A 24,093-nucleotide genomic window follows, 5' to 3' on the forward strand; every position below is an offset into this window, starting at 1 on the left:
CTGGGAAGAGCTACAGAGTGGTTTTGCGTGGTAGTCACTTAGGGTTCCAATTGGATCCCCCCTCTTTATGGGAGGAATCTGACGACCCGAGAAAGAAGTGACTTGTTCAGGGTCACTACCCAGGAAGCTGGTTTCCCACTTTGTGTCTCGCAGCATATCATGGGGGCAGCCTCCTTCAACCTAGCTCATCTGGCCGCTCTTTATTAAGTGCTCACGCTGAGCCAGGCCTTGTTTTGTAACTCATCAGCTCCTCTTAGCAGCCCTGTTGTGAGCTTAAGTACTGTTATTGCCCATTTTACAGAAAGGTGGCTTGTCCAAGAACACCTAGGTTGCAAGTGACACAGCCCAGATTTGAACTCAGTCAGTTCTTAATCAGCACCCTGCCCAGCTCAGACTTAGTTGATTGCTGACCTCCCTCGAATCAGAAGCAGAATGGTCAGTCCTTGAAGGACCTGGCCCTCGCAGAGTTAGGCCTGAGGACACTGCCTGGCCTTGGCTGTTCTCATGGAGGATGGCCAGACAGCACCTCCAGTGTGCCCAGCCATTCCAGATGCCAGGAAACGGTCCACCTCTCTTGGATGGCTTGTTAGACCAGGTACCGAGGTCCAGGCCATCAAGTCTCTTCTTTCCTCACCCCTGCCCACTCCTGTTCTAGCAGCTAGGCAGGCCTGCTCACCCTTGGAGCCTGCGGACCTCAGGGGAGCCCCCAGCCCTGCAGCCCTGCGTCCTCCATTCTCGTGAACAGTGGAAGGGCCTCAGCCAGCTTGCCTGAGCCCTGGACTTGGAAGGACTCGCCTCACCTTTTCTTTCCTCTGGCCATACAGCTTTCCAGAAGGGGATGAGGGCCTGAGTGTCAAGTACTCCCCTCCTGCAGGGCTGCAGACCTGCAGACCTGCGTCTTCTCCCTCCTTCACCTCCTCTCCCCTTTTCCTATATCTCACCCTTACCTAGCGTTTGTCTGTCTCCTGCTATGTTGTGTCCGGGCATGATTTCCAGTGTTTTCATCTGTAAGAAGGGGGAAACAGTAGAAGGGATCTCACAGGGTTTTGAGGCCCCTACTGAAAGCCCAGTGGTTGGGCACCTGCAACAAGTGAGTCCCCATCTACCCTCTACATTTTTCCCATGAAGGAAAGGTGCTGGTGGGTATGGAACAGGTAGGGTCTGAGGGGCAGGGTGGGGAAGGCAGACCTCCGGAGGGAGCCAGTGGGAGCCAGAAGCCTGGCTTAGGCTGGGCTCCCCAGCTTTGCCGTGGCTTCCTCAGCTGTGAGATGGGGTCTGAGGTTCGTGTCCGTGGAGGGTTGTGAGCAGTCTTGGGCAATGCTAGGAAGCGCTAGGCGCTGTGTCTGGCACATAGTGAGTGCCGAAACGTGGCTGCGGTTCCTGCTCTTCCTTCTGCAGATGGAGCTGCGTTTTGGGGTTTTGGAGGTTCTTGAGGTGAAATTTGGATTTTTAGTATTAGGCATTTTGTCTAGATCTTCCTGAAAAGCCCAAGCCCTCCATTCTGATCATGACTTTGGGGGAGTTTTTTTTGGGTTTTGCTATCTTGTCTCCTGTACTGAAAAAGGGATCTGTGCCTTTAAGTCCCCGGCAGCCCCGAGTAGGACTCTGGCCCTTTAAAAGCACATTACAGAGAGTTGGAACTTAGCCTTTGTTTAACTAGCAGTGATTAGTCCCAGCGGACAGGGCTGGAGTGGTATGTCTAGGACCGGAGCGGTTGGACTGGCTGGGCCCAGTGGAGGACGGCGGGCAGACCGGTGGCTGGCCTGGCCCCTCGGTTTCCCCAGCCTGGTGATCCTGGTGGCCTGGGGATCCTGGTGTCCGTGCTGAGGGATGGTGAGTGGCCTGATTGTTCTGATCTGCCTGAGCAGAGGCTGGAATGTGGGCCAGCCCCAGGGCCCCTGACCAACCTCCTGGGCCCAGGGAGACCCACATGAGTTGGATGGGAGCAGGCTGGTAGAGAGGGGTTGTCACAGGTACTCAGTCTTGGGAGGGACTCCGTTGTTCTCCAGAGATGGTGTCTCTGCAGACATCTACTGCCTGCCCAGAATGTGGAAACAGATTAGTCCCGCCAAAAAGCGAAAAACTGAGAAGTGTTGCTGCTGGTTTTAGTTTTTAAAAAGAGGAAGTTTGGTGTCCAGTGCTCCTTTCCACAGCCAAGCCTTGATGGCCTACCCCTTTGAGAACCGGGAAATACTAGGAATGGCCGAAAAGTTTTCTGAACTGAGGATCTTGGCCTTTGCTCTGAGTCGCCCAACCCTGGGCTGGACTGGGTGGGGCTGCGCTGGGATTTGGGGGCCATGTCATCTCCACCCTAGCTCCCCAACACTGCAGCAGGGCTCTTTTATATTCCGCCCCCCTCCCCCCAACCCGTATCTGTTCCCTGATCCGTGAGTCTGCAGGCTGGGGGCAGTGGAAGACCAGGAAGGCTGCTCTGGGCCTGGAGTGTGTTCTGCTCCAGCGTACGTATCTGAAACCGTGTTAGGAGCCGGGTCACTGTGATGTGGCAGTCTTTCCTGGGGAAGTAACTCTGTCTCCAGAGAAGGCAGGAACTGGGCTTGTTAGCACATTGTCTGGTGGAGCGCTTGGGAAGAATAAATGAGCCAGTGCCATGAAGCTCCAAGCACTGTGCCAGGCTTGCTCCAGCCTTGGTCCCAGCCACCCTCGTTGCCGCTTCCGGGGGCTAGTGGTGGATCTGACCCTACCAGCAAGGTGTCCTTCTCACCATTTTCCAGACAGGGGAAACGATCTACCCAGGGTCACACCGGAGGTGACGGAGGCAGGGCTCAGGGTATAGTTCTGGCCCCCCAGAATTTCTTTAAGTTCTTTTATAGTTGGTGCATGTGACCAAATGATTTCTGTAGTTTTGGGGAAAGCCTGAGGCTTTGACAAGCAGTGACAATAGGTTGGAGCTGGAGCCCAAATGCCAGGCCTCCAGCCCTGCCCTGGTACCTGGGAACAGGGACCTTGGGCAAGCTGCTAGACCTCTCCTTGCCTCCACTTCCCAGTGCCTCAGGGGGTGGGGTGCATGGGTCAAGCCTTGGAGGGAGTTGTCAGTTTTCCTGGGGCACAGGTCATGGAGATGGGGGTCTTCGAGCCAGGATTCATGGATAAAGTGGACTTAGCTGCTGGGAGCTTTCCAAGCTTTGGTGGGCAGCCTATGCTGGTGGGTGGGGACACACCTTGGATACTAAAGTGTATGGCGTTATTGGTTGGAATCCCGTGGGCTGGGTGGCAAATGACAGATTGGACTAGCTTATGCTAGAGTTGGCCAGTGTGGGGATGGGGGGGAGATGGTGAGCTCTCGGAGTCGGGCACACTCTCTGGCCTTGGGAAGCCCCTTGAGGTCTCAAGGCTCAGTTTCCTTAACTGTAGTCAGGTGGCTGGGTTTTATGAGCGTCAGAAGCCCACATTTAGTGGACCCATTGCCTGCCTCCTGCACCTCCCAGGTGCGAGGTGTCATGGGTGAGGCAGGCACTGTGGAGCTGTAGATGCTCTGCTACATGGTTGCTGGGAGCAGGAGAAACTCAGCAGCTACACCCCACTTTTCTTTGACATCTTGAATTCCTGCCTTTGTTGGTGGCCTGGAAACCTGTGGCTCACTGGTGGCCACCCTCTCCTGCTTTTTGCTGCTGTTGAATGATCCAGGCTGTCTCTCGCTAGTTACAGTCTGGGAAACAGAGCTCTGATGTCCCACTGAGACACCCAGATGCTAGGCTTGGGGAGAAATAGGGAGGCCTGGTCCCAAGGCCCCCAGGCTCAGTGTTGGCATATTGGAGGTTCTTAGTAGTTCTTTTCTGGGGCACTGGATTAACTCAAACCAGGAGTTGGGGGGACATAATGAGGTTCATAAACATAAGGAACCTCTAGTAGGCTCTGGCGGGAGGTAAGGGCAGCCCGTTTGTCAGGTGAAGCAGCAGAGGTTTAGGAGAGGCCAACTTGAGATCTCTGCTCTCTTGGCCCAGTGCCTAGTCCCATCTTCGACTCTTGTCTCCCTAAGACCACAGAGCCCCTCTATCCCAAATAGTGGCTGGAATTAAAAAGACAGCAGGGCTAGAGGTGAGCCCTGGGGCTGGAACCTAGGGTGCCTGTGTTTGTTCCCAGATGTGTCTGTCCATCTCTCTTCAAATGGGGGCTTGAGGCGCCTACTTAAAATGGCAGTACTCTCGATCCTGCTGTTGGGGGTGGTAGGTGGAGTGGCTAAGGTTCTCTGGGGTCAGATGGCAGAGAGGCTCTTCAAGAGCCCACGTGTTACAGGGAGGGCCGGGCAGGCCCTACGTGTTGGGCAGAATGAGAGGCATCTTAGAAATACCTGTGTGCCCAGGGAGAAGCCAGGGACATCCAGAAAAGTGCTGCTGGGGCAGAAAGGGGGCAGAGTGTCTGGGCAAAGGCAGAACCAGGGCTGATGGCAGGGCTCACTGTGTGTCAGAGGTGGTGTCATCCCCATTTTACAGATGAGAGAAACGGAGACATATGGGTTAATGTGATCAAAGTCCCAGAGCTTTATTTTCATGTGTGTTTGTTTTTAAAGAAGGAGACCTCTCCACATTGACCAGTCATCAACCAGCATGATGCTAGGAGCTGGGACTGTGTTGACAAGTGGCTGGTCCTCGGTTAAGGCAGGAATCTTGGTGCCCAGGGATGGGGAAGGACACATCGCTTTGTCACCCTAACGTGAACCTGCACAGAACAGGTGGCCATATGGCATAGCCCTCGGATATTAGGAGGGGAGAGGTGCTGCCTCCGCCCCCACCCTCACATTTCTTGGACGGGCCAGTTGAGCCTAGGAGGGCTTCCTGAAGGTGGAGAGCTGGGAGGAATTAGATAAGCCAGAGGGGGAAGTGGCTTCCTTGGGGAATGGAAGGCCTTGGTTTTCAGTTCTTTTTTTTTTTTTTTTTTTTAAATTTCATCATCCCTCCCCCTTGGGTCATGAGTCCCCAGGGCCTGAGGCAGCTGTTGGACGTATTTATGGTTGCTGCCCTGGCAGGGGGGGTGGGTAGCAGGGTTGCTGGGGAACAAGTCAGAAACCAGTCCCAACTTAGTGGTGTGATCTGTGGGACCAAGGGGATGGACAGGTGCATTCATATATATGAGAAGGTGAGGGGCACAGACTGAGCTTGCAGGGAGGGAACACCTCGGTCAGGGTCTTGAACCATTCTCGAGAGTTATCCAAGTGGAGAAGGTGGGAAGGGCATTCGGCAGAGGACCAGCATGTGTGCAGTGGGGTGCCGTCTGGGTCCCGGGGGACTTGTAGTGTCAGGGTTGCAGTACAATGAGGCTGGGGGCAGTGCTCCTGGGGCTGGGAGTGGGTGGCTTTACTGGGGAAGGTTGAGAGGGGCTTCAGGTTTGGGGGTGTCACCCTCCTTAATCTTTCTGAGTGCCCTGGGCAGGCTCTTGGCCATTTCTCCTGGGGACCAGGGAGGGGGCCAGAGAGCTGTCCCCACTCAGAAGCAGGAGGGGCACTTGGCCCTCAGCTCACTTTGGATTTGCCCAGCCCTCATCCGATTCAATGAGTGTTCCTCAGATTCTCTTCTTTTAAAATTCAGGGCACTTCGCTGTTCTACTGAGGTTTATGAATGTTTAAAAACTGCTTTGCGGTCCCCAAAGTAATTTGACAAGTCTGACAGCTATTGATTAAAAACCCGAAATTATTCAGGCTGCAGGATGACTTGGGGGATTAGACGGAAAGTTTTTTTTGTTTCTTCTCACTCTGTGTGCCCCTTGCCCCCCCCACCCCCAAAAAGAAATAAGAGGTGGGGAGGTAAATGTGTTCCCGAATGTTTTTTGAAAATTCCATTAGGCTGCGGAATCACACTGGAAAGCGTGGGGATGGGGGCTGGTCAGGATGCTGAGGGGACCAAAACCAGCACTCCTCACATCCCTGGTCTCGGCCCAAGCTCCGTGGCCCAGGTCACCAACAGGCAGCAATGAGATGTCACTCCGAAGGCACTGTAGGTGGCGGCGGCGGTGGGAGGCATTGTGATATTTCGTACCTGGTCCGTTATGTTCTTGGGTCGTTGACGTGCTGGGGCTTCTGTGGCGCTCTTGGAAGTCGCCCCTCAGGTGAGGCGCTGTATCCTAGAGAGAGGAGGGAGCTTGTTTGGGGCTGCTCTGCAGCAGGCCTGTGCGTCCGAGGGAAAGGGGGAGACCCGTGTCACAGGCAGGTTAAGGGCTGCCCAGGACAGGAGCCCTCCTGGCCAGGTTTCTCATCTCCCTCTCACTGAGGGCCTCCAGGCCTGGCCCAGTGTGAGCTGAGTACCGGGACTGGCCGGCAGAGGGTGATGAGGCTGTTAGGTTCTCAACTCTCACTTCTGGACTGTGTGACCCAGCCAAGCCACTCCGTTCTCCCAGCCTGTTTCCTCTGGTGTCTTAAAGCTTCCTTCATAAAATCCTTTGGATTAACTGGCTATGTAGGGGAGACGTTGCCCCATGAGGTGGGGCTCTCCGGACCTATTTGAGTTCGTGCTCCCCCTTTCTGGTAGGGTGATGCTGCCTTTTGTGAGGGGCCATTGGGAGAAGGCCGTGCTTGGATGTGTGCACCTTGGTAGGAATACCTTTCACACAGCTGGGCACACAGTAGGTACTTAGTAAGTGGCTATTAAGTCCAGGCGGCCACAGTGTCGATCATTCAGTCAGCATATGGGGCACTTCCTAGGAGCCAGGCCTTGGGCTGCACTCTAGCCATACCATGGACAAGCCATCCCGTTCTCCTGTTATGGTTGCCAGGGCGTGGGCCCTCCTTTGCCAGCTCGGCCTTGCAGTGTGGAGGGGAAGCCCAGACTCCCAGGGGTAGGGTGAAGGCTAGAGACCCTGGCACCACCCAGCCCAGGGCTCAGTTTGTGTATGGAGATGGGGTCACACTGGTTCCAGTGACTGCTAGGACCTGCCCCCTTGCCTTGGACTGAAAGAACCCCGGGCCGAGAGGGACCATGCCTCCAGGCCCTGTCATCCCAGGAAGCCTTCCCAGGCAGAGCAGGCAGCCTCCCTGCCTTTTAAGGACAGGCTCTGTCTCCCCTGGGCCATGGGAGCCACTAGGCAGCTGCATTCTTTTCCCCTCCCCTGGGACCGCAGCTGGGCCAGGAGTGAGCACTGGCCTTCTCGGCAGCGGGTTCCCAGGCCGGCAGGGCAAGGCTGGGCCTGGGGAGAGATGGCTCTGCTGGATGTTCTGGGTGGGGCGCTGCCCTGTTTGTGTCCTGCCCCTCGATTCCCAGGACGTTGGCGCCCTCACGCTAACTGCTCCAGTTCCGGAAGGCAGAGGTTTCCAGCACAGCTGTGTGGACCGCCTGGCTCTGACAGGCAGAAGTGAGCTTGGCATGTTCTGACCTGACTCCAGAGTGCTCAGGTCATGCCAGCCCTCAGGTCGGCACCTGCTCCATTGAGACCAACCTTCTCTGGGATTTCTACCCCTCCCAGGCCTGGTTGTGGCCGTGGGCAGTGGCAGTGGACCACACAAGCATGAGTGGGAGGTTGGTTCAGGGGATGCTGTGCTCGGGAGTCATGGGCAAAGGGGCTAAAATGGCTCCCTCGAGGATTCTACTGACCACCCCTTCCTTTCATTCAGGAAATTAAGGGCCTTTTTTTGAGGCATCCCAGAGCATTTGGGTAGATGTAGTTTGTCTTCATTTTATAGATGGGGAAAACTGAGGCCTGGAGGAAGTGAGAGACTAGAGTGGTCAGAGGAAAGGAACAGAAGATGGCCTGGGAAGTCCTTATCTCATCACCCACTATGGAAACAACAGCCTTCAAATACGTAGTTCCTGCATTGGCGTTGCTCACAGCGGCGCCCCTGCTCCTACAGTGGTATCTGGCACTCTTCTTACTATCTCACTTGATCTTTGTAACAGCCCTGTAAGGGAGGTAGGTCATTCTCCCCATATATGGATGTGGAAACTAAGGCCTGGAGAGTTAAATGACTTACATACAAATGGTCACTGTTGAGTGGTTTTTAAGGATGGGGACTAGCTTTGCCCCTATAGCTGGGCACTGTGCCCTCCGCCCTGTTCCCAGCTGTGGGTGGGGAGGGAATGCCTGCCTTTGCTCCCAGGGCTTACTCCACCGCCTGCCTGCGTGCACAGCCTGTTACCCAGCCATCCTCCGGCAGGGTACCTAGAGGGGCTCCAGCTCCTGCTTGCACACTCCCACAGACAGGGTGCTCACTCCTCTAAAACCAAACCAGCCTGGCCTATATGGGGACAGCTGTGCCTGAGTTGTGATTGGCCTTTCCTGGTCCCGGCTCCGCCCTCTGGGGACATGCAGGGCAGCTCCCTCTGCCCCTTTAAGACTTCGAAGGAGATTTTGAACCTCTCATTTTCCAGGCTATAGAACCCCTCAACTCACCCCGCCCATAGCTGGGAACATCCTCCCCATGTCAGATAGGGCTTCTTAATTATCGCAAGTTTTGTTTTTGGGTCTCCTCCCTCCTTGAAATAATGGGGAATTTGCTAAACTTCTGTGTTAGTAACCTTTGAAGAGAAAAAAGGCTGGAGTTGAAAAACAGCTCGTGGGTTGGCTGGAAGGCTATCAGATAAGGCTGTGGCTGGGGAGCTGGGACAATGTCCTCTTGTTCCTGCTCCCTGGCCCTCACAATGAGCTGCTGTTGGGGCCTGCCTGTATCTCCAGTGGCGGCTCCACCCGTGCCCATGCTGTGCCCACGTTTCCTGGGCAGGGGCTGTCCCACCCTCACCAGCCCCCCTGGCTTTTCCTTCTGGACCTGGAGTGAGTGGGTCATGGTGAGCAGGTCAGCTGGCCGTGGCCTTTGGCTGCTCAGCTGCCTGTGGGCTGATGGGAAGTTGACGGAGGCATGGATGGAGCAGGCCTTAGACTCTGCTGAACGGGGTTCAGATCTCACTTGGCTGCTCGCCACCCATGCGATCTCAGGTGAGCCACCCAGCCCTTCTTGGGAGCAGCACCTCAGTCCTAGTGGGTTGTCCTGAGGATCCAGTAAGGAGACCGGTGGGAGAGCGGTGTGGCGTGGGGCTCAGCCGTATGGCCTGGATGTGAGCTCTTGTCTGCCAGGGAGCCCAGGGCAGCATGTTGGTGGGGGCAGCATTTGGGCTGGGCTTCGACAACTGAGGAAGAATTCGTTAGGCAGAGAGGTGCAGGGAGAGGTGGTAGGGCTTCAGGGAACAGTATGGGCAAAGGGCCCCCAGAGGGAAGGAGTTCATGGCTGGTCAGAGACCAGCTGGGGAGGAGAGTCTAGGTCACTCGTCAGGGTTTGGTGTGAGGGGAGGTAAAGAAGGGGGCGTTTCACGGAGAGCTTCAGCACCAGGTCGAAGCACAGTGACTCGCTTCTCTTTAGGCTGTGAGGGGATGGCAGAGGGGTGGAGGTAACACAATGCTGGGGAGAGGGGCCCATCTGGCAGGATGGTGCTGCTGTGGTCCAGATGGAGAAGGCTGGTGGGGAGGCCCTCCCGCACCGCCCTCCAAGCCCTGGCTGACACAGCTCTTTGGAGCAGAGGCGTCCAGGGCAGGTCTCCCTGTCCTGTGGCCTTGGTACTCCCATCTGTGACCTGGGAACCATGGCACCATCCCCTTCCCAGGAAGTAGGAGGCTTCTGTGCTATGGAGGTAAAGGCCTGAGCAGGTGGCCTCAGTTGGGGAGGGGACACAGGGCTTCTGGTCCTTGGGGTCTGTTGAGGGTCTAGAGAAACAGTTGTGTCTAGGACTCAGGGATGTCTCAAAGGAATGGGGCAGTGGTGGGGGGTGCAGTCATGGAGGGTACAGTGAGCCTTCTGGCCTTGGGAGACATGGAGGGAGCTCCCCATAACTGGACAAAGCCAAAGCAGGGGCATTTCTCAGATTCTGGGTGTGCACTGGGGTGCTGCTCTTGCGACCTGACCTTGAGCAGACAGCTGCTGTGATGACCGATGCTTGGGTTGTCTTTGATCCCTTTTCCCAGTCACCAAGGTTGAGGGCTCAGGGAAGAGTGCCCTCATCCCAGCTAAACTCCTTCCCCTTCCCAGAGCTTAGCTGACCTTGGCTGCTGGGATACTGGGACTTTGGTCTAGGAACTCGGGGGGCCTGAATCTTGGTTCTGAGCCAGACCCAGCCCTACCCACCAGGAGCCCCCACCAGGCAGGAAGGTGGTCTGTAACAGACCTTCTCAGCATAGCCTGATGACTGCCAGGCTGTTGGGACCACTTGCAAGGTTGCTGTCTCCGAGGAATCTTGGCAGACTTCATGGCGGAGGGGGTGCTGATGCTGAGTGTTGAAGTTGGATAGGATGAGGGGATGGCATATGCCTGGAGGCCTCCCTGAGGGAGCTGTGAGCCCTGGGGAATGGACCCCCAGCGAGTGGGGCTGGTACTGAGTCCTGTGCATGCCTGACCAGAAACCCCTCTTCTGGACTCCAAGGCCAGAGAAATGCCTCTCTCTGAAAATCCTCTGTACAACGTGTTCTTCAGCGTATGCTCATGACTGTTGAATTTTGTTTGAAACAAGACCCTTCTTTTTCAGGTAAGGAAGTGGCCTCCAGCGGGTTGAGGTATGGAGGTGACGCTAGGGGAAGACCAGCCCCTGGGCCTGCCCTCTCAGAGCAGGCTTGTCTTTCCCCCTGTAAAGTGGGGGTGAGCTCAGTGTCTGCCTCTCAGCCTTGTGAGGATGCAGCGAAGGGATACATGTGACATTTCCTGTGGGCACGGCCCAGGACTGCCAACTCTGCTTTCAGGCACGGAGCCCACAGTCCCGACTGAGATGTGTTCTAGCCAGCCTCTCTGAGCCCAGTGCAGTCCCATGGCGCCCCTGGTAGGGTTGTTGTGAGAATGAGCTCGGAGCTGGGCTGAAGCAGTGTGAAGGCCTTTGCTCCCCTTGGTGTGGTGGCTCTGGTCTCCAGGGACCACAGGAGGTCATCGGGGTAAGCCATCATGAGACAGATCTGGGCATTGGAGGAGGCCATGCGGTGGGAGTGTTGGGTCACCTCTCTTACCCCAGCCATGGAGTGGGTTGGGGGTCACAGAGACCCTGTGTACAATGGCATCAGGCCCCCGACCCCCGCGCCGTGCAAGGCGGCCATGGGCCGGGCTCCCAGACCAACCGAGGCCCGCCCCATGGCTGCAGGGGCCTTGGGCAGATCACGTAACTGCTGCTCCTGAGCCTCTGACCTTTCCGTAAAGTGGGTGGATGGCTGTTCCTGGTGAAAGGGAGCGAAAGTGAGCAGCTGGGTGTCCTGTGCCGAATGGAGGTGGGCGCTTACGGGCAGAGCCCTCCTGGGAGTGGAGTGGGAGTGAGGCAGCAGCCGGCACCTGGTCACCTCCTTTTACTGAGCTTCCCGGGTAGGGAGACGGAGCCTACTCGCTGCCCCCTGGAGCCTGGGCAGTCTGCGGTGCCCTCCGCCCGCCCTCCCTGCCTCGTTGGGCTTTTGCCCAGTCTGTATGTGAGCTATAGGTGAGCAAAATGCTGCCCCAAAATGCTGTCCTGAGGCAAAGGCAGGGCGGGGTGAAGGCCTGCTTTGGCTAATTGATGGGGTGGGCTGTTGTGGGGTATTAGGGGGTCCTGCAGGCCCGGGACAGGGCTGGCTTCCTGGAGGAGGCGGTTCTTAGGCCATTTGGTCATCCTTCTGGGTTCAGGAAGTGACCAAATGACCATTTTTCCTTCCCGAGCCCTCGTCATTTTATCAGCCACCACCAGGGGCACACTCACCCTCTGCCAGCAGCTTTCACCCTGGCAGGGTCACAGCAGAACAGCTCCCTCTGGGCCTCTTGTGCCCCTTTTCTCTCCTGCCAGGAGCCTTTTGGGGAGGAGGGAAACAGGTGGACTCCAGGCTGAGCGGGAAGGGTATGTGTCTGCATGTGAATACGGGATCCCAGGCCCGCTGGCCCGGCCCCCACCCAACGGGGCGGCGCTTCAAGCCTGGCCCTCTACTGTGCAGAAACAGCCCGGCAGACCTTGGAGTAGCTAATGGCTGGCCCTGGTGCCGCCTCCCCCCATTCCTCCTCCTAGTGAGTCTAGGCGCATGGGGGTGCAGCCTCTGCTCCAGGTTCCCGGCCTGGAGAAGCCCACGGGAGTTTGGGAGGGTCATGGCTGCCCAACTGTAGCCGGGATGCCTTAACCGTGAGTTTCCCCACGGTCCTCTGTTCAGCCAGGAGCCTTCCTGGGGAGGCCCGGGCCAGCTGGGGCATGTTTATGGAGCAGGATGGTGAGGAAGGAAGAGGAGGGTTCTGCAGCTGTAGGTTCCAGGCTCTTGCTGCTTTCTGGTCTGACCTCGACCTGCGGGGCTCCCAGGCTGTAACACCTAGCTCTCCGTGGGCAGGATCAGTCTGCTGAACCATGCCTCCCTCTCCTCTCCCCAGCCACCTCATCCAGGCGCTCCAGGCAGGAGGCGGCCCTAGCACATCGTCACCTCCTCCCTTTGCACTTCCTGGGTCCCTACTCCGCCCTCCCAGCATCCTTACCTGGCAGGGGCTTCCAGGCTGGGCCAGAAAGCAGCCTGATCCTGGCCTGCGGGCTGGGTTTTCAGTCCTGGACAGCAAGCATAGGGAGCTGTGGGTCCCAGCCCTTCCTAGGTGGGGTGACTTTTCCAGCACCTGGGGCAGGGCGTCTCTTGCACTGAGGTATGAAGCCCCATTCTGGTAGGGAGGCCTGGAGTTTGCCCCATGTGGTGGGCAGCCCGGGGTGGCATATTGCAGCCGAGGGGACTGCAGACCTACCCACAGCCTGGGCCAGTGCTGTGAAGGGGGCGGAGAATGGGCTGCTGGAGCAGGGCCTGGGGAGCTGGTTAAGGGAAGGGGCCTGTTAGCACCCGGAGTGGGGTGGCGAGGTAGGCCGCAGCACGTTTGTCAAAGCTGCCTCCCGGGGAGAGGGTGCTGGAGCAGCAGACGCAGTGTCGCTGAGTGTGCCCGTGGGCTTGAGCCTCACTAAGCTCCACATGTGAGTTTGGGGGTTTGGCTTGCCTGTAACCTGACCTCAGCCTGCCTCACAGCTTCCCTCTGTGCATTCCCCTCAAGCTCTCGGGAGTCCTACCTGAACACATCCGTTCAGCCTGAGTGATCTGAGCCTTACCCTGTGCCAGCTTCACGCTGGGCATGGGGAACAGTTGTGGGGAGGCTGACTGGGTCTTTTGGGTCAGGCTATGGGGTTCCAAAGGGCTGGGGTCCCACTTCCAGCTCTGACTCCCATGGAGTGCCTAGCGCAGGACTCCGTGTTAGAGAGGGCTGTTGCCATGGACATGTAGAGACGGGGGTGTGGAGGGTGGCCTCTTGCAGCCTGTGAGGGCCTCTGGGCAGGGCCTGTTGGCTCATCTCTGGATTCTGGAGCCCCCACATAGTGGGCCTCGGCTCCCCCTTACCTCCAGTGGTCATGGAGATACGGGCTACAGGGCTGTGCCTGCAGGAAGTGTTTGGTGACCCTGCCAGATCTTTCTGCCTGAGGTGGGGTCTTTGCTGAGACAGGGAGAGAATGACAGCGTGAGCCTTGGGCCATTAGAGGGCAGGAGCTGAACGGCAGAGGGTGTTGGGGGAAGGAAGTCTGGGTAAGCTCAGCCCTGGGTAGGTTCTATGCCAGCTGCAGGGGTTTGGGCTGTGGACAAGAGTAGGGGCAAGGCCTGCCCAGCTTCCATGCCAGGGGAGGGCTTGTTTAGCAGGCCTGCTAGTCCTCAGGTCCCGGCTGTGGGAAGGGGCTTTGGTGGGGCAGTGCTGTGTACCATTGGCTCTGGAAGGGACAGTCACCTCTCTGAGAAGGACTCCACCAAGCTCTGGTGCAGGCGTCATCTGAGGTGCTTTCCATGTGATGCTGAGGAGACCGAGGCTCAGAGAGGGGAAGTGACTTGCTCAGGGCCGCACAGCAAGTGAGCGGTGGGCCCAGGTCCAAGGCCAGGTCTGTCAGAGCCCATCCTGATCTGGACTCCATTTGGGCACCAGGTGGCCAGCTACCTCTGCTCTTTGTGCCTGCACTGGGCCCACTGACCCTGGCCTTGGCCCCCAAGTTCCAGCACACGGGCCTTGTCGGAGTCTCGGTGTCTCAGGTACCGTGCAGAGACTGCTGCGACCTTTCTGGTTTGAGCCTCAGGTCCTCATGTATAAGAGGGGAGCAGCAGAAGTGCCTGTGGCTCTCCTGCCCTGAGCAGGGCTGGTGGGTGGACTGGAATGCTCTCTGGGAAAGGGGTCTGTTGACAGTGACGTTCTGGACAAATGGGTGACTGTTTTGGTTTTGGAGGAAGACAAGGGCCAAGGAGAGGAGGTGGGGAAGGTTGCTTGGGTCCTGTGGGTCTCAAGGGCCAGGATCCTACCCCAAATTCGGTGCTGATGTTCAGCTCCTGAGTGGTGGCCTCATCCTCAGCCATTTGCTCCCTTAGAGGCTGAGCCACTTCGCCAGAGTCCCTCAGTGGGGAAGAGGGCCTGGCGGGTCCCTGTAACTCCAGTACTGTCATGCTCCCTTCTTGGGAAGAGTGATTGCCTCTCGCTGGGAGGTCTGGGCAGGCCTCACAGAGAAGGGGGGGAAGGGAGGGGGAGTGGCAGGCTGGGCCTGACATAAGAACCACCCACCCCCAGGTCCCATCTGATGCCCAGGCTGAAGGAGTCTCGCTCACACGAGTCCCTGCTCAGCCCCAGCAGCGCGGTAGAAGCGCTGGACCTCAGCATGGAGGAGGAGGTGGTCATCAAGCCCGTGCACAGCAGCATCCTGGGCCAGGACTACTGCTTCGAGGTGGGTCCCCCTGCAGGGGTGGGGGGCAGCACCGGTGTCATCACGGTGAGGCCAGGTCGCATCCAGACACCCCTCTGGAGTGCTCCGGCCTCAGTGGGGGCCGGGTTCTTTGGGGCAAGGCTGGAATCTGCTCATACCTTTTGGTTCCTAAGAGACCAGGTGGAGCTGGGAGATGGGGGGCTTTGGTCCTGCTCCGTGGGTTCCTTGCAAACGGGCCAGCACTGTCCTCCGTGTGCAGGGGCACAAGGTCCCAGTGGGTGAAGGGAGTGAAGGCCTGTATAGAATTGCTTAAGCCCCAGAGCTTGCTCACTCCTCCTTAGAAACCTCTCAAATGAAATGTGGGGTAGTAGAGAGTATCCCCCTTTTTGGGCTTATCTCCCCTTCTGCATAATGAGAGCTAGAACCTTTCCTGCCCTAGCTTTCTGTGGCCTGAGGTTTGAGAGCAAAGGGACGGTCACCCAACCTCTGCAGGGTGTGCAAGGCTTACCTGCCCAGTCCCTCACTGTAGATGGGGAAGCTGAGGCCCAGAGTGGTCAAGATGTCAGCAGCCGCACAGCAAGCCTGAGGCCAAACCAGGACCAGGGTAGTTAATGTTGCAGGTATTCCTGGGAGTTCGTAATCGCTTCTCCAATTATTCATATTCTCTTCCCACCTCGTTTCTGGGAAGCTTCCCACCCCCAACAATCTTGGCATGATTAGGGGAGCTCTCTGATAGAGGAATGAGCCTGGTAATGAAAATCAGCTACCCAGGGACAACCTCCAGACACCCCTGGCCCTGGGGAGAGAATGGAGTGGGGCCTGGCACCTGCCCCATACCCTGTGCCCACTGGCTGCCATTTCTGGTTCAAGACTCCTGGTCCAGCTGGGCGCTGACTTCTTTCCTGGGACAGGCTGAAGATGATGCCTGTCTGCTTGTCCACAGCAGGGGGTGCTGTTTTGTGCAGACCCTTTAGTGGCTGGATCATAAGGAGTCGGCTTTCCCCCTGTAGAGTCCTTGGCCTGGTGCTGGGGACAGCAGGAACAGAACAGAGCTGCTTGGTCAGGTTCCCTCACCTGGAGGAGACCAAAGGATGAGAGACAGTGGGGGTAAGGGATCCAGGCAGGAGGACCCCAGGGCCCAGCCGGCTGAGATAGCCCAATTCTCATTTCTCCAATGTGACCCCCAAAATGTTAAGTTTCTGTAACCATCACTATTGTCACTGTCAGTTGGCAAAAGAACCATGAGAGGGTGTCAGCTGAGGACTGAGGTGATCCTTTGTGCTTACCTGTGGTTATCTTCTTGGTACCTGTGGTTTTACCTGTAGAGGGAGGTTCGGGGTAAGCATTGCCCTATGACCTGGGCAGGGGGCCCCCTCACCTTCTCTCCTCCCATCTCTGGGAGAGTGAGATTGGAGCCAGAAAGATGCTTTCCTGTGGACAGGGGTGCTGAGGCAAGGGAGCCAGGCCTGGGCTGTCCTACTGTTGTGGACCTGTTCCGAGACCTTGGGTCTCAGTGCGTCACCTGCAAACGTGATCATTGTGAGCCTTGTTCTGCCCCCTCCCTGTGGCTGTGGCGCAGACCTGGCAGCTGAAGTCCCACAAGGCCCAGAGGTCTTCCCTCATACTAGCCTTGCTGTGTTCGCCTCCTCTGTGACACTGCCCTGCCCATCCCCCACAGGTGACAACGTCGTCCGGAAGCAAGTGCTTCTCGTGCCGATCGGCAGCCGAGCGGGATAAGTGGATGGAGAACCTCCGGCGAGCGGTACACCCCAACAAGGTAGGCCTGGACCCAGAGCAGACGCAGACTCTGACAAGAGGGACGGAAGTAGGGATCTCTGGTGTCAGCTGCGATGCGGGGTGGAGGCAGTGCCCGAGTGGGCAGTGGTGCTGGGCCCTGAAGGAGAGCTCCAGTTGGCCAGGGTGACGCGGGCCATGGGCCTTCGTCCTTGAAGCTGCACATTGATGAGGCTGGGCCAGAGAACGGAGTATGGGGCTGCTGAGGACTTGGGTGCTAGTGTCCTGCTGCCTGGAATTCATGTTCCTTATGCATCCAGTTCCAGCTTGGACTCCAGTCTCCTTCAGAGAAGCACCACTGGCCTAGGCTGCTGGGCCCCCAGGCTTCTCCCATCAGGTTCATGGATCCCTGCTGTAATTGGCTGCTTCCGTGTCTGCCTCCATGGCTGCCTTCAGGGCTCAGGCCGAGTCCTGGTCACTGTGACCTCAGTAGGGAAGGGGCCTTAGCAGCGGTCACCTCCTAAGTGACTTTACAGATTGGCAAAGTGCAGAAAAGCTGGTCAATGGCACAGTCACCTGCTGTGCCAGGCATCATGCCAACCTCTTACTTGATCTGTCACTCTGTTTCATTCCCATTTCACGGAAAAGTGACCTGAGGCTTAGGTTAAGTCACGGGCTTAAGGTCAATGGGCTAGTACAAGGCAGAACAGAGACCCAGCCCCTTGTCCACCAAGCTCCAGAGCTGTCCCTGCCTCCTCCGGATCCCGTGTTGGGGCCGGGCCCCTCCTGGGCCTGAGAGCTCTCCGCGGGCCCCACGGTGAGCATGGCCTCCTTGTGCTTTGTGTAGGACAATAGCCGGCGTGTGGAGCACATCCTGAAGCTGTGGGTGATCGAGGCCAAGGACCTGCCGGCCAAGAAGAAGTACCTGTGTGAGCTGTGCCTGGACGACGTGCTCTATGCCCGCACCACGGGCAAGCTCAAGACCGACAATGTCTTCTGGGGGGAGCATTTTGAGTTCCACAACCTGCCACCCCTGCGCACTGTCACCGTCCACCTGTACCGGGAGACTGACAAGAAGAAGAAGAAGGAGCGCAATAGTTACCTGGGCCTGGTGAGCCTGCCGGCTGCCTCCGTGGCCGGGCGACAGTTCGTGGAGAAGTGGTACCCGGTGGTGACGCCCAACCCTAAGGGTGGCAAGGGCCCCGGGCCCATGATCCGCATCAAGGCGCGCTACCAGACCATCACCATCTTGCCCATGGAGATGTACAAGGAGTTTGCCGAGCACATCACCAACCACTACCTGGGGCTCTGTGCAGCGCTCGAGCCCATCCTCAGCGCCAAGACCAAGGAGGAGATGGCATCGGCCCTGGTGCACATTCTGCAGAGCACGGGCAAGGTGAAGGTGCGTGTGTGGGCACAGGCGGGTCCTCCACGTTGTGTGGCCCCACGCGGAGGCCTGGGGATGTGCACTGGGCTACCCGCTGTTCCCGTGTCTGAGTCTGGGATTTCAGCTCTCCCGGAGACTTCCGTCACAGCCAGGTGGGCTCCCTAAACCCAAGAGTTGCGTCACAGAGTGGGGGGCTTTGTGTCCCTCCTCCGTGGTTGGAGCTGATCGCTGACACACATATGCAGCCAGTGGATGGGGGGCTGTGGCTTAGAGCGAAGGAGTGGGTCTGAGGAGCCTCCCCGCTGCATCCAGGGGCCAGCCACTCCCAGACACACGTCCAGTGAGGCAGGATTCAGGGGACATCCCTGACATGTGACGGCCTGTCCTAGCCCCCAGCCTCACCATCGCACATCAGACGCACAGGCTTACACGTGGTGCTCACAGTGCCTGTGCCATTCAGCAGTCAGCCAGCTCTGGCGACAGCTATTCCCAGCCCCACAGCTCATGGAACGGGGATTGTCCCAGAGCCATCCGCAGCCCTCCTCTAGGGTTGGAGGGCCCCACCTCCTTTCATCTTCCAGACTACGCTTCAGCCCCTCCCAGCTGGTTCTGGAGAAAAGTAGGCTCCTTCAGGAAGGCTCCCCACCACTCACTTGCCCAGCATGGTGGAGTATGGTTCCGTGGGCCTCCAAGGTGGGCCCACCTTCACCCTGCCGCTTCCGTTGGCGGGGAGCTACCTGAAGGGGGTGCAGTGGAGAAGGACTGGGCATTGGAGAGGGCTTCGGGTGCTGGCCTGTGTCATAGGAGAATAAAACACAAATGTCTTACCTATAAGAGAAAAAAAGAAGGAGCTGGGCCTCTGGCCTCTGGACATGATGTGGTTTGAGAGCCAAGTGGCCTGTGATGGAGGTGAGGGACTGCCATGTGTCAGGGTCCTGAGCCCTCACAGTCTGGGGCAGGGGGAGATGCAGGTTGGGGGCCAAGGCACATGACTCCCATCAGGGCCCCTTATTCCCTTACCTGTTCCCAGAAGTCTTTTGGCCCCCTTTGGGCCCTCCAGAGCCCCCCTGCCTATTGGGCTGGTGGCCCCCCTCAAGGAGAGGGACTTTCTCAGCATGGTCTCCATGCGGGGAGGGAGCGCTGAGTTTCCTCCTCCCTCCCCCAGCCTTTGGACCTGACTAGGTAGGACAGGCTCTGGCTACACTGTCCCTAGTATCCTGGTCAGTGTTGGCAGGCAGCCGGGAAACTGAATGAACTAAGGGAGCCCCTGGCCCGCAGAGAGGGAGGGAGGGAGGCCTCTTCTGCGGCTGTGTCTGTTCTCTCAATAGCTGACCCCCAAGGGCTGGGCTGGCCTGGAAAGCCAACTCCCATCTGCAGTGACCTTTGTTCTTAGGTGCTCACCGTGGAGGGAGTTGGAAGCCAGGCTCCAGCCGCCCTCAGTGGGCCTGGGGGATCATTAGGCAAAAGGATAGAAAGTAACTCACGCTGGGGTGATGTGCATATGAGCTCGCCCTCTCTGAGCTCTTGGGAACTAGTGGGGCATTTTGGGTGAGAGGCAGCGTGTCTGATAAGGACCCTGCAATCCCAAGGTAAAGGTTGTATGAGTGGGCATCTCAGCACCTTCCTGCCCTCTCACCAGGCTCTGCCCTTCTGGGCCGTGGCTTTGCAGAATTCCTGTCCTTGGACTCCAAGGCTTCTCCCTGCCATCCCCACTCCAGATCCGGCCCAGGTAGCTTTGCGGACTTGGACGGGTCACCTTACTATTCTGTGCCTGTTCCCCTTCGTTGGGTTTTAGCTCTAAAGAGAGCTCCTCCTCATTGCATCCTGGGCCTAGCATCCACCCCAGGAGTTGTGGAAGACCTGTGACCGTGAGCAGGAGCCCAGTAGAGCTGCAGGGCCCCATGCAGTACTTGCCTCCGCTTCTGTTTGTTCAGAGAAGGGGGCCCTACAGGTCATGGGCAGGGCAGGAAGGGTCCTCAGGTTGTGTGGTACCCAGAGAGGCATTGGCCGCTCCCCTCTCTCCCTGCGGCCCCTACCGTTCCTCCTTTGGCCAGTAGGTTTCCTGCACCTAGAACTCAGTTCTGTATTTCAAGGGCCACTTGTGATTTCAAATGGCCTAAAGTTGTACATATCGGAGTGAGGGATTTCCAGAGCACCTGCAACCCTGGCCCATGCTGGCCACCTTGCCACCTCCATCACCCTCCCCGGGGTCTCCGATTCCCTGTCTTCCCCTCCCCCAGGTCACAGGGTTGGCTGAGGGCATGAGGAGGTAGGGGCTCCCGAGGGAGGCAGGTTCCCCGTACCACATCTTTGCAGTCAGGAGGGAGGACGTGGGCTCAGGCTGCTCCCAGGGTCTTCCCATGACCCTGTGTAGGGGACCCATAGACTCATCAGCTTCACAGCTGCCTTCCAGAAGTCTGGGACCCACAGCAGTGAGGGGGCCGCCTTACCACCCAAGCCGAGGACTGTGTTCTCGCCATCGGAGCCCTGGCCCACTGCCTTCCAGGGCATCTGGACCGCTTTCCTCTGTGGGGCGGTGCAGAACAAAGCTGTCTGGTATGGGAGACCCCGTCAGAGTCACGGGTGGGTGGATGGTGGCAGCTGCTTATATGATGGAGGGAGGGTGGCCTATCTGCCCTCTTTAGCGCTGTTGGCGATAGGAAAGGAGTTCTGCTCTGGTCTCCTGGCCCGGGCTGAACAGGGTTTGAGTCTGGCAGGTCTGACCGCGGTGCAGCTGGCTCATGGCTCCACGCGGCATGCTGTTGCCCAGGCTTGCCTCCCCAGTCCCGGGACCCAGCTCTCACGTCACCGCCTCTGGGTGTCTACCCTCCGTAGGCCGCCCGTGCTCCCCCCCAGCAGCCCCCAAGGGTGGGCTCCAGCAGCATGGCAGCGGAGCAGGCTCAAAAAGCGGGTGCTTCTGGCTGAGATCCTAGGGTCCTGCCTTCTGGGCCTGCTCACATCCGCTCTTCTCACCTCTCGCCTTCCCAGGACTTCCTGACGGACCTGATGATGTCAGAGGTGGACCGCTGCGGGGACAACGAGCACCTTATCTTCCGGGAGAACACGCTGGCCACTAAGGCCATCGAGGAGTACCTCAAGCTGGTGGGCCAGAAGTACCTGCAGGATGCGCTAGGTAGGGAGAGTGCAGGTTAGCGGGCGGGCAGGGGGTGGCCCGCGCCCGCCAGGCCTCACACCCGCTCCGTGCCCTCCTGGCCCCAGGTGAGTTCATCAAAGCGCTGTATGAGTCGGATGAGAACTGCGAAGTAGATCCAAGCAAGTGCTCGGCCGCCGACCTCCCTGAGCACCAGGGCAACCTCAAGATGTGCTGCGAGCTGGCTTTCTGCAAGATCATCAACTCTTACTGGTCAGTGCCGCCCGTGCCCTGCCCCGCGCCGCAGCCCCTGGGCTCCGTCGTCCCTGACTGCTACACGGCACGGCGCAGCGCGGCTTTAACAAGGGCGCCGGTGGCCCAGCTGCAGCCTCACATCGCTTCCAAAGGGTGGCTCTGGGATCGGAACCCCCTGCCCCGCGGGCCCCCGTCCTGGTCCTCTGTGGGCTCTCCGATGTAAAGGGGCGTCGGGATCTGCGGTGTGGCAATCCGGACGTGGCCGCGCATCTGCAGGTTTCTTAGCGGCCCCATCCGTGTGCTGGCCACTGTCGTCGGTGCTGGAGCTGCAGCACGAGGGAGCGAGGCGGACAAGGCCCTGTAGGCACCCTCCTGGGGCCGGTGGATGGCTTCACGCAAGACCTCTCAGCTGCCCACAGGGGTGCTGCCCCACCCCTCAACTGTCCCCCGCACCATACCTGACTCCTTTCTTTGGCAGGGCCTGCCTCACCCCACGACCCCACCTCCACATGCTGCCTCTCTCCCTGCTCTAAGGCCTTATGCCTGCCTCCCTTCGGTGGCCCCCCTTTCATGGTCTCACCCCTCCTGGGCACCCCTGTCACAGCCCTGATCCCGTCAGGGTGGGATTATGCCTGTGTCCAAAGCTGTTTCCTGCATATACTTGGAACACCCTGGGGACAGATGGACCCACCAGCTCAGGACTGGACCTAGGAGGGCCTGGGAGTGGCTTACTGCTCCCGAAAGACAGGCTGAGATAGGCCTGCCAGGTGAGAGATAGCCTTGGGTAGGGAGCAGACGGAATAGCCAGAGCCAGTAGAACGGATGTCCTCCTACCACGTCCCCCTGCCCCTGGGCTGCGCCGGGTACTCACCTAGGGTCAGCCTGGCCCCCCGGGCTGGGCCAGAAATGACCCCTGGGCCTGGGGCTGGAGGCATAGCCCTGAACTCTTTGGGAACTTACCTCCCACCCTTGGGCTGGGCTGTGCTTTCACCCTCTGTCCCCCGTTCCCAGGGCAGACTGGGTGTGGGACATAGGAAAACATATCCATGAACAATTTTCCACTTCCTCTTTCTGGTATTTGTCAGAGGCCCAGAAGCACCTTTCTGTTCTGGACAGGGCCGTCCACAGCTGCCGCCTGCCTGGTCTTGGGTCAGGCGTTTCGAGGGCCAGGGCTCAAGGTCCTTCCCCCGCACCCCCGTCACTGTCTCTCTAGCATGCTCTTGTTGGTTCAGCCACATTCGCTGCAGAGGGCCTGCGGGGCAGGTGCTGGGTTTGTTGGGCAAAAGCCTTGTGAGTTGATCAAGGCTTCCTATGGCCTTGAGATGGCCGTGTGAACTTGTCAGGGCAGGCCCTGTTATCACTGTAAGGGTGAGGGAACTGAAGGTCAGGGAGGGCCAGGCACCTGCTCAGAGCACCCTGAGCTAGTGATAGAGCCAGGCATAGAGTCCATGGAGTGGGGGGGCCTGGTCTACCCCAGGGTGGGGGGCATGTCTTTTCAGGGTGAAAACATAGGGAAAGCACTTCAAGATTAGCCAGTGGGGCCTGACTATGGCAGGCTGCGGATGCCCAGCAGAGAGAGCACCCAGCTGGGTGCTGGGAACCCTGCCCATTCCCATTGGACCCCGCTGGGGGGGGGTCAGTCCCTCCATTTCCTTTCCCACCGAGCAAGTGGAGAGCTATGTTCTCATCCTGTGATTAGGCTCTTCCCGTCTTGATCATTCTGAGCTCTGCTGAAGCTGTCTAATTTCTGAACATGATTCAAGTGGAGGGAGTGAGTCTCAGCAGCCAGTGATGGTGTCCAGAGAGCAGGGATCGTTGTGTTCTCTTCATTCTCCCCTAGAGCCTCGTACCCGGTGTTGGGAGGCAGAGGGTGAAGCCCCGGGGCAGGCCGGCTGTTGCCATTGGTTCTGGTCAGGACAGAGACCTGGCCTCTCTGTGCCTGTGCCCCTCCCCTTTCGGCCCCTTTGTGGAGAGCCCACTGCCCTGCCTGGAGCTCGGCTGTCCCTGCTCCTTCCCACCAAGCCTTCCCTTTGCCCTCGCGGCGTCGTGCACCACCCCCCCCCCCATGCTGGCTAGCTCTCCTACAGCCCAGCTCACCCGCTATCAGGCCCAGAACCGGGTCCCTGCTCTGCACCCTCCTGCTCAGGCCCCCTGCCCAATGACCAGCCCCCCTTCCTCTGTCCCCGCAGTGTCTTCCCCCGGGAGCTGAAAGAGGTGTTTGCCTCGTGGCGGCAGGAGTGCAGCAGCCGCGGCCGGCCCGACATCAGCGAGCGGCTCATCAGTGCCTCCCTGTTTCTGCGCTTCCTCTGCCCGGCCATCATGTCACCCTCGCTCTTCAACCTGCTGCAGGAGTACCCTGACGACCGCACCGCCCGCACCCTCACCCTCATCGCCAAGGTCACCCAGAACCTGGCCAACTTCGCCAAGTGAGTGCCGGGCCCCCCTCAGGGCAGAGTGCGGGCCCTGGCTGGAGCCGCGGGGACGGGCGGGGGGTCTTTCTGCCCTGGAGTTGGGCTGCACACAGTCCCTGCTTCTGGCCCTGTGATCCTCAGTTCTTCCCTTCCCCATTGTTCAAAATAAGATCTCCACACCTCATCCTCCCCCTACAAAAAGTACATGGCATTTGGGTATGTTTCCTTCATTTTCAAAGGTGAGAAGAGGAGATATTTTTTCCTTCTGCTTTTTCGAATTAACATTTTATCATAAGGATTATCCCGTGTACTTAACATTCATAAGCCTCATTTTGCAATGAATGACTAATATGCCTTCAAGGGAGAATGGCCCATATTTCCTTAGCCCGTCCCGCGTGGTTGGGCTCCTAGGTTGTTTCAGACTGTCCTTGTTTTATGCCATGAAGGATATCTTTGCTCATAAAGCACTTCAGTGTTCTCAGCTGTACCTTGGAGCGAGTGGGTGGAAACGGAAGGGCTCATTCAGAGTGTGGACGGAGCCCTGCTGCAGGACTCTCTGTGCTGGGCTCTGAGTCACATCTGGCCCCAGCCTCCCGGTCCCAC

General features: G+C 58.4%; 1 protein-coding gene across 12 annotated transcripts in view; it reads left to right on the forward strand.

Moving 5' to 3' along the window:
- DAB2IP (DAB2 interacting protein) overlaps positions 1-24,093 on the forward strand; it is a 186,262-nt gene that overhangs the window by 144,508 nt on the left and 17,661 nt on the right. For 10 of the 12 annotated variants that reach the window (XM_044389574.3, XM_044389571.3, XM_044389568.3 and 7 more), the window contains 6 exons: positions 14,480-14,633; positions 16,291-16,389; positions 17,194-17,748; positions 20,722-20,866; positions 20,953-21,097; positions 23,269-23,505. In XM_044389574.3, coding sequence (XP_044245509.2) covers positions 14,480-14,633; positions 16,291-16,389; positions 17,194-17,748; positions 20,722-20,866; positions 20,953-21,097; positions 23,269-23,505 — 1,335 coding nt within the window. Of the gene's footprint in view, positions 1-1,216; positions 1,834-14,479; positions 14,634-16,290; positions 16,390-17,193; positions 17,749-20,721; positions 20,867-20,952; positions 21,098-23,268; positions 23,506-24,093 lie in introns of those variants that run through there. The other 2 variants (XM_026513897.4, XM_057313736.1) reach the window with 2 other exon arrangements.

Source organism: Ursus arctos, unplaced genomic scaffold (genome assembly GCF_023065955.2).
Source record: "Ursus arctos isolate Adak ecotype North America unplaced genomic scaffold, UrsArc2.0 scaffold_18, whole genome shotgun sequence".
NCBI lineage: Eukaryota > Metazoa > Chordata > Mammalia > Carnivora > Ursidae > Ursus > Ursus arctos.